This window comes from Sorex fumeus, unplaced genomic scaffold, assembly GCF_029834395.1.
Source record: "Sorex fumeus unplaced genomic scaffold, SorFum_2.1 ptg000029l, whole genome shotgun sequence".
Lineage (NCBI taxonomy): Eukaryota > Metazoa > Chordata > Mammalia > Eulipotyphla > Soricidae > Sorex > Sorex fumeus.
This window is the reverse complement of record NW_026606086.1, coordinates 17,241,922-17,256,828: the sequence shown is the minus strand read 5'-3', so window position 1 is coordinate 17,256,828 and position 14,907 is coordinate 17,241,922. Positions and strand designations below refer to the sequence as shown.

The 14,907-nt window shown below is 64.6% G+C and overlaps 2 protein-coding genes across 2 annotated transcripts in view; both read left to right on the top strand.

The window, feature by feature from the left end:
- Positions 1-14,907, top strand: part of EIF4A3 (eukaryotic translation initiation factor 4A3) — a 107,887-nt gene that overhangs the window by 44,153 nt on the left and 48,827 nt on the right. The gene's annotated exons all lie outside the window — the stretch shown is intronic.
- The window catches only part of TBC1D16 (TBC1 domain family member 16), a 32,282-nt gene that overhangs the window by 3,260 nt on the left and 14,115 nt on the right, over positions 1-14,907 (top strand). Inside the window, exons 2-3 of the mRNA XM_056115763.1 lie at positions 4,455-4,673; positions 5,178-5,592. Coding sequence (XP_055971738.1) covers positions 4,496-4,673; positions 5,178-5,592 — 593 coding nt within the window. The 5' untranslated portion in view covers positions 4,455-4,495. The remainder of the gene's footprint in view (positions 1-4,454; positions 4,674-5,177; positions 5,593-14,907) is intronic.

Sequence of the window (14,907 nt, the reverse complement as noted above, 5' to 3'; positions counted from 1 at the left end):
CTCCCCCCTCTCCCTCTTCCCTCTCTTCCTCTTCCCCTCTCTCTCTCCCTCTCTTCATCTCCCTCTCTCCCTCTCTCCCCAATCTCCCTCTCTTCATCTTTCTTCCTCTCTCCCGCTTCCCCTCTCTCCCTCTTCTCTCCTTCTCTCCCTCTCTCCATCTCTCTCTCTCTCTCTCTCTCACACACACACACACACACACACACTCTCCCTTTCGGCTCCATGTTTGCAGTACTGTTGCTGAAGGGTATCAGCCATTGGCCCCCCTTTCAACACTGGGTTCTTGTCCAGAGTGACCCTTTCCAACGGCCTCTTCTCTGTCCTGACTGCACCCCGCTCCTTGGGGCAGGCCTTCCACGCTGGACCATCCTCCTGGCCCTTGTCTCTGTCTTGGATGTCACTCACCTGCTATTTTTTTACGTCCCGCAAATGAGTGCAGTCTTTCCACGTCTGTCCCTCTCTCTCTGACTCAGTGCACTCAGCGTGATGCTCTCCATGTCCACCCATTTATTGGCAAATTTCAGGACTTCATTTTTCCTAAAAGTACGTAGTATTCCGCTGTGTCGATGTACCAGAGCTTCTTTATTCAGTCGTCTGTTCTCGGGCACTCAGGATGTTTCCAGATTCCGGCTACCGTGGTAGTGCTCAGTGAATGCAGGAGTGCAGGTGGCGTTTCCGCGTGTGCTTTTGGGGGTGTATCCCAGCAGTGGTGTCACTGGGTCATGTGGAAGCTCGATTTCTAGTTTTTTGTCCATATTGTTTTCCAAAAGGGCTGGTGCGGGAGCACCCCTTCCCCGCACTTGCCCTTTGCGACGGTCTCTGAGGTCGTGCCCGTCCTTTAGACCTGTGGCTCCCTGACCAGGCAAGAGCATTTCTTAGCGTGCCTCTGGCCATTTTTTTGGGGGGGGGGTCACACCTGGCAACACACAGGAGTTACTCCTGGCTCTTGCACTCAGAAATGACTCCTGGCGGTGCTCAGGGGACCATATGGGATGCTGGGAATCGAACCCGGGTCGGCCACATGCAAGGCAAACACCCTACCAGCCCCGCCTCTGGCCATTTGTATGTCTTTGTGGGTGTCTGTTCACCTCTTCTCCTGCACTTTGATGGGGTTGGGGGTTTCCTTATAACAGCCCCCCCAGGCACCCGCTGTGTCTTGACACCAGCCCCTGGCCAGCGCAGTGCGGGGCTTGCCCCCGGCCCGTGGCCTCTCCGTCCTAGTCGCCACTTCTGTTAGGTGCAGAAGCTGCTGAGTTCAGCGTGGCCCGGTCTCTGCTTTCCTTTCTCTTCTCTTCCCCTGCTGCAACAGTGTCGGCACTTTGTTCCTTGTGTCCCACTATAATGTTTCGTTGCGCGACCCGGTGACGTTCCCATCACCTGCTGTCTGCGGGCATTTGGGGCATTTCCACATTTTGACTCATGAGGAGTCACAACCAACATTCAGGCAGAGTCTCCGCTTTCCTCGAGGCCGAGTTCTTCCCTGTTCGCTAACAGCTACCCTGCCTGGGGTCAGCGGCAGGAGACCCAGCTGCCCGCGTGCAGGCGGGCACAAGCTCTGGGCATGGTCGCTTCCTTCTCCTCGCCCCCTCCCTCCTCTCCCTCCCTCTCTTTCTCTCTTCCCTCCTCCTCCCTTTCCCTCCCCCTCCCTCCCTCTCCATCCCTCCCTCCCTTTGTTCCCGTTCCCCTTCCCCCCATCCCTCCCTCCTCCCCCTGGCCTCCCATCTCTGCCCAGCTGCCAAGCTCACACTGTTGTTCTTTTCACCAACAAACCGCTTGGGGCGTGGCCACGGGTGGCACCTGGGCCACCTGCGCAGGGGAGTTCCCGGATGTCCTGGACAGGCCACCTGGGAGGAGGGGCCACTGTCCCTGCGGGGAGAGCCCACCCCACCCGTGGGAGGGGTCGAGTGGCCCTACCCGCTGACCAGTGCTGCCCTTCCAGCTGGGGGTGCCAGCTCCCCGCACGGCCCTCCTGACGCCTTCCTGCCCCAAGACTCACCGCGGGTGGGTTGGTCTTTCCTTCACTCCAGAGGAGTTGTGCCGCCTTGCCTGAGCCCCCTGGGCCGCACTGCCCCTCTCCCACTCCTTGCCAGGCCTTTCTAGAAGGTTCCAGGAGCTGCTGCCTGCTGAGTCCCGGCGCGGTGGCCCTCCGAGTCTGCTGCTGCCCTCGGGGTCCCCTGGCGGGCTTGTCCAGGGCTGGGCCCCCTCCCGCTGGGGGTCACGCCCCCTCCCACAGCCAGGCAGGCCCAGAGCAGTGAACGGAGAAACTCCGGAGCCGCCACCAAAGGCAGAAACCGGAGTAAAAAGGAGCAACTGCAAAGTGCGTGACATGAGGAGGCACCCACGCTGCAGGAGCCGCGGGTTGGGTGGGCTCGGGCCGCCACCGCTGTGCCAACAGTGATTCCCCAATCCCCGCCGGAGTGGTCCTGAGCGGGTCCAGTGGGGCAGCACGGCCAGGCTCAGAGTGGACCTCACTCGTTTCTCCTGAGGGAGGGGAGCCCCACCCGGCGGTGTTCAGGGAGCACTTCAGGGAACACTGAGGATTGGGTGCTGGGGATTGGGTGTTGGGCCTGCCACAGGGCCAAGCGCCTCCCGCCCAGCTCCCTTGCTGGCGTGTGGCTGATAAGGTGTGTGCGGGGTGAGCACTGCTTCCAGAGCCCTGTGGGAGATGACACTCGGGAGGCCTTTCCCTGTGGTGCCTGGTCAGGGGTGCAGGTTGCCTGACCCCGTGTCCTGCCCGGCTTTCTGCGGCCCTGTGGTCAGCCCTGGGGAGCAGTGGCCGGGCCGGGCTGTGTCGGGGTCACCTTGCGGGGCTGCCCAGTGTTTCTGCTGGGGAGAGCCGTTGGGATCTGCAGACCTTGTGGCGACCCCCAGCCTGGCCCAGACAGCCACCAGGGCCCCATCCTGCCTGGGGGTCAGTAGGGAGGGTACCCGGGCTCGGGCCCAGGAGGGCACCTGGCTGGTCCCCAGAGCCCTTGACTGGGGGTGCTCGGCAGTGACGTGCACCCTCACGGGGTGCTGGCTGGTGGAAGTAGCCCGGGAGAGCCTTCCCTCCTCTCTGCCGGGGGCCCCTGAACGGGGCCCACAGGGACGGCAGGGCCCCTGTCGCCCGTCAAGGACTGGGGCAGAGTTTGATACGGGAATTGGGGCGACAGCTCTGGAATTGGGGAGAAGCGTGAGCTGAGTCTAGAGCATGGGCGGGTGCTGACATGGACCCCCCCACCCTGGCCACGTGCCCCAGCACCGGTGGGGTGAGCTGCCCACCTCCCGGCCAGATTCCCTCCCATCCGACTCCCCTCCCAGGCCTGACCCCAGCTGTCCCCTTCTGTGGCTGGAACCCTCTGGGTTTGGGGCACCCACAGAGCCGCCTTTTTTTTTCCTTTTTTTTGGGGGGGTCACTCCTGACTCTGCACTCAGGAATTACTCCTGGAGGTGCTCAGGGGCCCTATGGGATGCTGGGGATTGAACCGCGTGCAAGGCAAACGCCCTACCCACTATGCTATCACTCCAGCCCAGAGAGTCGCTGTCTCTGAGGTTACCCCCCCACCAACACTGCCGGGGTCTGCACAGCCCCCCCACCACTGCGGAGTGTTCCTCCGGGGGTGACTGCAGGAAGCAGGGGTCAGGAGAGGGCTGGCCACAGGAGGGCGGGCCACGGAAGGGGGGGTGGGAGAGGCCCATGGGAGCCAGGCCACACAGCACCTGTTGCAGCGTTCCTGTCTTCCTTTCAGTTAGGTCGCGCTAAAGCTCTGCCCTGAGTGTCCTGCTCCCTCCCCCCCACATTCTGGGAGGCCAGTCCAGCCCTTCCCAGTGCTCGGGCCCCGTAAGTCATGCCCGCAGGGGCTGTGGGCCTTGGGTGCCAGAGGGGCGTGGGAGCAGCCGCGTGGGGCACAGCTCCACTGTCAGGAGGACCTGTCCCGCCGTGTGTCACTGATCCCTCCCATAGGACAGAACCTCCCCAGCACTGCTCACAGCGCAGCTTCTGATCTGGGCGCTTCAGGGGCTTCAGTCTGGCCAGAGCTCCAGAGATGTGGCTCCTGGAGTTGGGGGGCAAGGGAGAACCCAGCTCTGCTAGTCTGATGGCAGCGGCCCTTCCCAGCACCCGACCCCTTTCGTGCCTGTCACCCGGCTGGCTCTGGTGCTGTAGCTCCGGGTGAATCTGGGAGCCCTGTGGCTGGTTCATTCCAGCCTGCTGCTTCGAGTAGGAGTTGGGATGACTTCATCCCGAGGTGACCAGGGGGACACTCCACATGGGGACGCCAGCCAGGGCCACAGTGACCGGGACCTGGGCGGGGCTGGCGGGGGTGGGGGGGAAAGAGACACCTGAGGCCGAGGGAGAGGCAGCTGGAGGCGGATGTGACCCCCAATCCCCCTCCCTGGGAGGAGGCCCCGAGCCGGAGGACCCGCTGCATGTGGGAAGCCATGTCCTGGGCTGCCCGCTGACCCCGGCCCTCCCGCAGGTGTGACGCCCGGCGGCCGCGGAGGATGGGAGCACCCCGCCATGTCTCTGGGCCGCCTCCTCCGCCTTCGCCGCGCGTCATCCAAGACCTCGGAGTTCCTGACTGGCACGGCGGGTGGCGGGTCCCCCTTGAGCCTGGACGGGGAGATCGTGTACTCCAAGAACAATGTGTGTGTGCACCCGCCCGAGGGCCTGCATGGGCTGGGTGAGCACCACCCAGGTGAGCCTGGGGCCACGCAGGGGAGCTAAGGGGTGGGGGGGGACACAGGCCGGGGATGGAGACAGGCCCAGGGGGTTCAGGCCGGGGGAGGGGGGAACAGGCCGTGGGGATTCAGGCGGAGGGGGGAAGGCCGGGGGGGACAGGTCTGGAGGGGACAGGCCTGGGGTGGGGGACAGGCCGGGGGAGGGGAAAGGCCTGGGACGGGCAGGCAGGCTTGTCCCCCCACCGTGTGACAGGGCTGGGATGCTCAGGCCTGCTTCTTGCCAGACAAGTTCGCCGCCCTTCTGGTGGTCACTGGCCCCAAGGGTCACTGGCCCTGCCCTGGGCACACGGCTCTGCTCCTGCATCCTGCCCTGGCTGACCAACTGCCCGATGGACAGTGAGCGACCTGAGGCTGCCCTGACCACCCCCTGCCCCCCGCGCCTGGTCGGGTCAGCAGATGGGGCCTGACGTCGGGGGCCGCTGGCCATGGGGACTCTCCTAGCCTGACCCCGCCCCCCGCAGGGTACCTGTGCCTCTACGCGGAGAAGGACGAGCTGCTCGGGGCCACCCTCATCCTCGCCTGGGTCCCGAACGCCCGCATCCAGCGCCAGGACGAGGAGGCTTTGCGCTATGTCACTCCCGAGGGCTCCCCCGTGCACAGGGGCCCCCGCCCGCGGGCCCGGCGCGCCCAGAGCTCAGGGCTGCCCCCTCCGGCCCCCCGCGACGACGACATCCTGGCGGTGGCGCAGAGCCTGCAGGAAACGCTGGCCATCGCCCCCGCGGAGGCGGCCGAGGACGAGGCCTCACTGGACCTGTCGGCCGGCCTGAGCAGGACCAGCTCCTTCGACTCGGACTCGGCCTTCTCGTCCCCACCCTGCCTGTCCCCGGTCAGTGCCGCGCTGGCCGATGGCCCCGTGTTCCCCGAGGGCGACAGCGGGTGAGTCCCTGCCCTGGCCGGCTGCGTCCATTTGAGTGTCCGGGTCACCTGGGTTGGCCTGCCAGGCAACCCCACCCGCGTCTGGGCTCTCCTGAGACTTGTTTTGCTTTGGGGACATGCCCAGCAGTGCTCAGAGCTTACTCCTGGTCTGTGCTCAGGGGCAACGCATGGAGGGGCTTAGGGGATCCTGTGGAGTGCAGGGAGGGGACCCGGCTGCCTGCAAGGCCAGTGCCTGGCCATCTTGTTGTATCCCTCTTTCGATTCCAGCCGACAGCACTGCCCTGCATCCGGCCGGTGCTGTGCTCGATCCTGTGTGCCCGGGCACTCTCTAAACCCATGAGTCAGGTCATTCTGCCGTGCCCAGGAGGGGAAAGTGAGGCTCAGAGAGGGTGAATAGGGGCTGGAGAGATAGCACTGCAGGGAGGGCGTTTGCCTTGCACGCATCCCACCAGGGTTCAATTCCCAGGATCTCATATGGTCTCTGAGCACCGCCAGGAGTAATTCCTGAGTGCAGAGCCAGGAGTAACCCCTGGGCATCATCAGGTGTGACCCAAAAAGCGCAAAAAAAAAAAAAAGAGGGTTACTAACTTCCCAGGGGTCACACAGCTGTGTGCCACTAGGTGGGTGTTCCCAGGCTTCTGCAGAGAGGAGCTGGGGGAGCATGGTGGGAGGCGTCTGCTGAGCCCTTCCGGGCGCTGAAGAGGGACAGGGGGCTGTCAGCACAGGAAACTGACACGGGGCGGGGGCCTTGGGGTGGGGGGCGCCTCTCGCTGGGTTTGGCCAGAGCTCCCCCTGGTGGTGCCACACTGCCAGTGCAGCCCACCCACCTGAGCCCGTGAAGGGTCTTGGGGCGGAACCGGACTTGGGAGACAGTTTGCCTGGGCCTGCCTGGCCAGTCCCTCCTCGGCCCTCGTCTTTTGGCTTGTGAGTTACGGATGATGGTCTCCGCCGTGCCCCAGGGGCCTTTCCCAGTCCTGCTACTTCTAGAAGTCCCCCTAGCCCCCATGCAAGCAATGTCAGGCACCCACATGTCCTTGAATAGTGTCCCCACCTTCAGAGGGGGGCCACTGAGGACCCCTAGGGCCCTGGATCAGGGAGAAGCCCTGTTACATGCAGGGCAGAGGGGGCTGGAGCAGTCAGACAGCAGGCGCTTCCCTCGCACGTGTCCACCTGGGTCAGACCCTTGGCCCCCGTATGGCCCCCGGTCCACCAGGAGTAGGGCCAAGACTAAGCACTGAGCACACCGGTGTGGCCCCAAACAAGCCAAACATGCAGGAAAGCTAAGAGCACAGGTGTGGGCGGGCCCCTGAGAATTCTGGGGTGGTCGTAGGGTCCCCGGTCCTGGGCCTGCATTGAACTGGGAGAGACCCCCCAGGTAAGGGTGAAACACGTGGAACAGACAGCTGACCATGGCGCCGCCCAGTGCCGGTGGCCCAGTGGCCTCTGCCTCTCCCCCGTGCTTGAGCCTCCACGGCCCGCCCAGACACAGTCCCCGGCTCTGTACCCCACCCCCGTCCCTCCCGCCCCGCGCCCATCCATGTCCCTACGCACCGCGCACTACTCGTCTCTGTCCCCTGCGCCTGCCTTGCCGTGGACGCCGGCCTGGCTGCTCTCCTCGCTGGGTAGGGGTCCCAGGTGGGTGTGTGCCGCCGGGGACTCTGGGCCCCGCGGGCTGGTTCTGACCCACCTGAGTTCCCGGCCCCCTAGGCAGGCCAGGCCGCGCGCGCGCCCTCTAGTGGCGGAATCGGGGAACCACACGCGGACTTTGTGCTTGCACCTGGGGCTGGACGGAGGGAAGGTCCCCCCCCCCACCCCCGTCTCGCCGGGGGCGCGGGGGGCGTGCGGTAACGTGGCGCATGGCTCACCGCGGGGCTGAGGGCCCAGAGATGTGCACGGGGCACTGCCAAGTCCCCTGCCCACCCCTCCCCAGCACAGAGGAATGGCCTGCCTGGTGAAAGGGCGAGGACTCTGGCGCCGAGGGAGGAGGTGCGGTCAGTGTGCTGTGGCCCCGCCCCTTTCCGTGTGGCCCCGCCCCATCCCAGACTGGCCCCGCCCTTCTCAGACTGGCTCCGCCTCTCAAGTGTGATCCCGCCCCTCTCAGGCTGTGGCCCCGCCTCTTGGGTGTGGCTTTCCCGTATCTTCCCACAGAGCAGTGGGCACTCCCAGGGGTGAGGGATAGACCAGCGCTGCCCTCGTCCAGTGTTCTGACAGGGAGCTGCCTGCTCAGCGGGAGGGTGGCCCACGTGGCCTCGCGTGAACCCTGTGTGAGTCCCGTGTGGGCCTCTTGAGCCCAGGTGGCATCAGCTGTTCACTGCAGCCCCCTGGCCCGAACCAGCCTCTTCTCTGGAACTGTCCTGGGAAGTTGGGGTCTCAGGGATGAGGGCAGGCATGGGCTGGGGAGGAAAGGAGTGTGAGGTCCACCCCAACCCACTGACCAGCCAACAGCACCCATCTCATGGCCATTCAGGGCTTGCGCGAGGTCTGGTTCCCTGGAGGGTCCCCATCCGACTGCCGGTCCGGGGACCTCTGTGTCCTCAGAAGAATGCAGCCTGTCGGGGGCCTGCCGCCGTGGGGAGTGGGGCAGGGCAGCACAGGAGCGGGGCTGCAGAGCGCTGGAAGGCTCCTGGAAGCTGCCCCAGTTTGATGCTGCTGATGTCACACCCACAGAGAGTCTGGCTGAGCACACGGCCTGAGCAGCCCCCCGGGCCTGCGCCCACTTGCACTGGGTCTGCAGGAGCCATGCGTGTGCAGGGGTGGAGGTGTGCAGGGGGTGCAGGGGTGAGGTGTGCAGGAGTGCAAGGGTACAGGGGTTCAAGAGTTCTGGGGGATGCAGGGATACAGGGGTGTAGTGTGTAGGGGTGCAGGCGAGTGCTGGCAGGTACCAGTGTGTGTAGGCGGGTCCTGGCCCGTGCAGGTGGTATAGGGGGCACCTCTGTGTGCCGGCCTGTGCAGGTGTGTCCCAGCCCCCAGGGTGGTGTTAAGGTGGGGGCGCAGTCGGTTCTTCGGGGCAGACCCAGGGCTGCTCCTACGTCCGTCCGGCCTCAGTGCTGACATCTGTGAAGCTCCGGCCCCCTACGTGTGTTCACGTGGGTTCACGTGCTATTGTGCCTCAGCAAAGCCGCTGTTTGCAGGAGCTGGTGAGCGTGTGACTGCACAGGTGGTCCTCTCGTTGTCACGGGGTCTTGGAGCTGGGCCCCCAGGGCGTGTGTGAGGCCTGAGTCCCACCTGGTGCCCAGGGAAGGAGAGAACTGTGTTCTAGGGCCAGGGCCGGGGTGCCCTCCGCCAGTCCAGAGGCCCCGCGAGCACCCTACAGCCCTCTCCGCCCTGGGCCTCAGGTGCCTTCAGACTCTGAGGTCCTGCTGTCCCCCTTTCCTCTCCCATCTGGCGGGGGCTGGGTTTAGTTCCGCGAACCCAGGGCCAGAGCCCGGCCATTGTTTGCCTCTGAGCTGCCTCCAGCTGCCTGGCTGGGATGCTTGGACTCCAGCACAGTGCTCGGCCTCGCAGCCAGGATCAGCGGCCATCTCTGTGTGTGCCCACCACCATGTCTTATAAAGCAGGAAGAGAGAGAGAGAAGAGAGGGAGGGAGAGAGAGAGGGAGAGAGGGATGGAGAGAAAGGGAGAAGGAGAGAGAAAAGGAGAGGGAGAGGGAAAGAGAGAGACAGTGAGAGGGAGGGAGGGGCCAGTCCATCCCTGGAGCGCCCAGGTGGTACAGGTGGGCATGCAGGGCACTCCTAACCCTAACCCTGCCTGGTCCCTGGTGGGTGGGCTCCACCCGCCACCGCATGTGGTTCCCCTGAACACCTTCACTAAAACAAAATACCAGACAAGTTTCGCGGGGCTGGAGGGGGAGCACAGGGGTTAGGCTTCTGCGTTTGGCCACCACGACTCGTTCGCTGGTACCGTGATTGGTTCCGGACCTGCCAGGACGACCCGGAGCCGAGAAAGCCCTGCCAGCACCAGGGCCTGCAGAACGGAAACCAGAGCACTGTCCCTCGGGCAGGCAAGGGAGAGGGCTCGGGTTCTGTCCCTGCTGTGGGGGTCCCGTGTCCTTGGCCCCAGGGGTTCTGTTCCTGCTGCGGGGGTCCCGCATCCCTGGTGCCAGGGGTTCTGTCCCTGCTGTGTGAGGGTCCCTGTCCCTAGCCCCTGGTGCTTTCAGTTTCTTCACGACGTGGCCCCACAGTGCCCCTGCTGGCCCTGCAGCTCACTGCACCCCTTTGCTTCTGGGCCCTTCTCAGTAAGGTTGAGCCTGGCGGCCTGGACAGGTGTTATGGGCTGGCAGTGTGGACAGGCGGGCTGATGGCGTGGACAGGTGGGCTGGCAGGCTGGGCCCTGTCGTGCTGGACCAAGCCCGGGGCCTCTCCTCTGACCTGCGCCCTTCCAGCCTCACCCATTTTCTGCACATTTTCCACGTGCCCTGATTGCCCCATTCCCTTGTCTTGGGTGGTCGACGGCTCCTGGCGGGTCAGGCACATCTTTTCCCCCTGTGGGGGACGGGGGGTTCGCCTCCTCTCCCCCTACAGCTCTTCCTGGAGGCTCTTGCTCACCTGCCCCCGACGCGGCCAAGACCCCCCCTCCAGAACCGCGGGGTCCCGGCATCATGTGGTTGCAGGTTCCTGATGCAACCCCGGGGGCTGTTGCAGGGTGTTGTTCTGGGAGCTGCTCCAGATGCGGGGGCCGCTCTTGCATCAGCGCCTGGCGGGCTCCGAGCCCCCGGGAGCTGGCGCTAGGCCTCGGGGGACCCAACCTGCTGGTGCAACGTAACACAATATCTGACGAAACCCTGGGCGCGGGCTGTGACCCCCGTGACCGGAAGCTTCCGGGCCACTGCTGCGTCCTCCCCGTGTGATGTTGGGGACAACAGGCTCCTGGGGGCCCTGCCCTGCTCCCGCCATGGGACCTCCATGCCCAACGGGGTGCCCAGGCCACAGGGTCCCCAGGGTTGCCCTGCCCAGTGACTGCTCCCAGCTTTCTGGGGGGCACTGCGGGCTGAGTGCAGGGGGGTCCCTTCCCTTGTGTTGTTCTGTGCTGCCAGACGCAGGGTGTGGGCCTGGGCGCTTCCAGCCAGGAGGGGCTGCTGGCGGTGGCAGCTTGGGCTGTGTGCATGTCCAGCACCTCTGCTCCCTGTGACCCCTGGCCTGAGTTGCAAACTGCCTGGCCACCTGGCCTGGCTGGTCCGGGCCCCCTCTTGCTGGGTGACCCAGAAGATTGTCACTGTTTGGTTTGGACCTTGGGCCGCCACAGCCACTCAGGGCTGACTCCTGCTCTGCACTCAAGCTCGCTCCTGGCGGCTCAGGGATTGACCCCGGGTCTGCCGTGTGCTGAGCAGATGCCCCGATCCCTTTACTCACTCTTCAGCCCCAAGAGTAAATGTTTAAAAAGAGAGTTGGGAATGTTCTGGAAGAAGGGCGAGGGGCTCTCTGGCAGCCTCTGGCAGAGACCCAGGGGTGGGGCAGGTGGGGGCGCTGGGTCGTGGGTGCCTGCTAGCAGCTCTTCTGCCTCTGTAAATATCCAAACACTGGGGGATTATTCGGGGGCCCTGGCAGGCTGCAGGGAGGGGTTCAGTGAGCGCGGGCTGGCGGCAGCCACCTTGGGGCACTGGTCCCCTCCCGGGCCTGTCTGCGGCCACATCCCACCCTGCTGGCTCATGCCAGTGTCCCTGACGCTGGCTGGAGGGGGCAGGTGGAACCCAGCTCCCCACTCCGCGGGCAGCTTCCTGGGCCCTTAGGCCCCAGCCAGGCCCCAGGCTTGGGCCCCCTGGTGGACACAGCCCCTGGATGGGCGGGGAGGGCTGGCCAGCCCCGCGCGGCCCCCAGGCTCCGGAGTTTAGATGCTGGACACGGCCTCACAAAGGCCGCATTGAGCCGAGACGGGTCGGGCACAGCGCCAGCAGCGCAGGAAGCGGCTCGCGGCAGGAAGGCGGCCTCCAGCGGGGCCCCGTGGACACACAGAGTGGACAGGATGGCCAGGCACCAGCACCCTGTGAGTCCCGGCCCTGCTTTTGGGCAGGGGGGTGTGGGCACAGGCTGGGGCTGGGGGACTCTGCCGGAAGGGGTAGGGCGGGGCGCACAGAGCCCGCGGGCAGGGCCAGTTTGAGGCCCCTGTTCCTCACCTTCTCAGGGGCTGTGACGTCACTCCAGCCTGTCGAGGACACACAGGGACAGGAGCTTGTTCGGGCCTGTCGGGGGACGCAGGCCGTGGGGACTGCAGAGTCCCCCTGATGGTGGGGGCCTGGGCACCCCCTGCCCCGGACGCGTCCGGTACCAGAGCAGCCAGCACCCGGCCCCTGCCCCTGCTGCCCGGCGCTGTGCCCCTGCCCCGCATCTGCCGGGGTTTCCGGGTCGCCTGGCACACACCTTGGCTCAGTCCATCTGTCCTGGTGCCTGGGCTGGAGCCGGGCAGCCTGTGCCACTTGACCCTTGGACTCCGCCGGTGGTCCCTGACCATTGACTGGAAGCAGCTTCCGGTCCCTCCTGACCATTGTCCGGGGTCTGCGCTGAGAAGCCAGACTGACAGGTGAGCAAGTGTCTCGTCCAGGGCCTGTGGCTCTGCCTGAATTTGCCCACCACTGCCCGGGGAGCATGGGATGAGCCGGGCCCTCCCCGCGATTCTAGGGCACCCGAGCTGACTCGCATCCCTGGGTCCAGGCCTCCTGGCCCCACAGGGATGGCAGCTGTCCAGGCAGGCCCCAGGATCTGCTCAGGCGGTGGAAGCCCCAGCTGGACCCTGGTGTCCCCTGGTCCTCGCCGGGTGCAGCCCCTGAATGACCAAAGACCCAGAAACTCCCCCGCGGTCCTGGGTCCCCTCTGCTGGGCTGGGCCTGGGGACCCCCCTGCCCTGACAGACCCACAGAGACAGGTGCCGGGGGGCTTCCCTGCATCTCAGCCCATGGAGACCTCAGCCGGGAGGGAACCTGCCGCCCCCACCCCATTTCCCTGGGTGCCAAAGGTGATGGGTGGGTGGCCGCTGTGTTCCGTCCACCACCCCTGGGTGTGGCCCTGAGCCCGGCTTTTTTTGGCACTGAGCAGGCATGGGGCGTGGCAGGTAGGTGCTGCACCCACCCCAGGCCCGGGGCTTCCCCACTGCTATTGATCACGGTCATGGTCACGGTCCTCCTGTTGTTCATCGATTTGCTTGAGCGGGCCCAGTAACGTCTCCATCATGAGACTTGTTGTTACTGTGTTTGGCATATCAAGTACGTCACAGGTAGCTTGCCAGGCTCTGCCGTGCGGGTGAGATGCTCTCGGTAGCTTGCCGGGCTCTCCAAGAGGGGCAGAGGAATTGAACTCGAGTCGGCCATGTTGGCTGCGTGCAAGGCAAGCGCCCTACTGCTGTGCTATCACTCCAGCTATTGATCATTCTGCTTTATTTATGGGCATGGTCCAAGAGGGGCATCGTCTGCAAACGCCTTACGGGGAAGCCAGTGACCAGCCAGGCCTCCTCCCGCTCCCCACGCCCACCTGTCTGTCCTTCCCACCCCATGCCTGCTCCTTTCTCCTGCCAAGCCCATGCTCCAGGCCCACAGAGCAGCGTCAGTGGGTGCCGGGGCCTGGGGGAGGAGGGCCCTGGCGGGACACAGGATGGAGAGCGCTCAGGAGGGAAGCCTGGCTGGCCCCACCCGCCACCTGCCTTGGAGCAAGCCCTGTGGCCGCAGTCTCTTGAGCACTCTCCCTTTGGCCCTGGGCACCGGCTGGGCTTGTGGCAAGTCAGTGGGTGGGCAGGAGCGACTCTGGGTGCTCGTCCGAGGGACATGCGTGTGCACACATGTGCATATTCGCTGTGCGTTTCCCTGTGTGTGCATGTGTGTGGTGTGTGCATGGGTGTGTACACATGTGTGTGTTCGATATGCGTTTCCTTTTTTATGGGTCCATGTGCACGAGTGTGGTGTGTGATGCGTGTGCACACAAACTGTGCATGTTACGTGTACATGTTCCCAGAGCTTGGGCACCTCAGGGGGCAAGAACCAGCCTCAGGCCCCAGCACCTCTGAGGGATACTCAGACCCACTGCACCAGACTTTTGGGACCACACCCGGCGATGCTCAGGACTGACTCCCGGCTCTGCACTCAGGCATCACTCCTAGTGTTGCTCAGGGGACCCTATGGGATGCTGGGAATCGAACCCAGGTGGGGCACGTGCAAGGTGAGGCCCTCCCGCCGGCCTGCGGCTGGCCCAGCACTCTGTGCCCTGCATGTGTTTCTCGCTGAGCTTCTGGCTCATGTGGCAACTCCTGGGTTGACCTTTGAGGACCCTCCAGGTGTCTCTCGTGGGCTGCCTCTCCCCTGGCGAGGCAGGGTGGGTGTGGGGGTTCTGCGTGGCCAGTCTCTCCCCGTGCACGGCAGCCAGCGCTGTGGGCCTGGCTGTGCCCGGAGGCCAGCGGGAGCGTGCGTGGCCATGTGTCTGGGGTCAGTCTCTCCCAGCCGAGCTGCCTCCCCACAACCTCTGCCCTTTCTTTTTCTTTTTCTTTTTTTTTTTTGCTTTTTGGGTCACACCAGGCGATGCTCAGGGGTTAGTCCTGGCTCATGCACTCAGGAATTACTCCTGGCAGTGCTCGGGGGACCATATGGGATGCTGGGAATTGAACCTGTGTCGGCCATGTTGGCTGCGTGCAAGGCAAACACCCTACCCGCTGTGCTATCACTCCAGCCCCAACGTCTGCCCTTTCACCTCATCTTTCCGTTACCAAAAAAGCCTTTCACTCTTTCCTTCTTTTTTTTGCTTTTTTTTGGGTCACACCCAGCGATGCACAGGAGTTACTCCTGGTTCATGCACTCAGGAATCACTCCTGGCAGTGCTCAGGGGACCCTATGGAATGCTGGGAATCAAACCCGGGCACGTGCAAGGCAAACACCCTACCCGCTGTGCTATTGCTCCAGCCCTCACTCATTCCTTCTTAAAGAAACGGATTCGACATGAGATACACAGTTATGGGCTGTTCGTTGTTGGGTTTCATCACGGAACTGGGACGATGCCCCTGTGACGGGGATGGCCGGAAACTCAGGACGAGGGCCGAGCTGGCAGGGATGGGGGTGTCCTTGGGAAGCTCTCAGGTCCGAGTGGGTGACAGAGGGGAGAAGTGCCTGTCTCAGAGACCCGGGATGCGCAGAGGCGGGCGTGGGGCGGCCGTGGTGTCTCGCCTTGGTGTCGCCGCAGCCTTAATGTTTCAGATTTGCCCATTTGATTTCTGTTCCGGGCGTTGGGCCAGACCCATGGCTGTTTCCCCCATCCCGGGGTCCCCTGCCACACCCCGAGTCCTTGCACCTTGAGTCCTCACCACCCTTGGCTGCTCCCTGTGGGTCTGTGTCCCAGGGTGGCCATC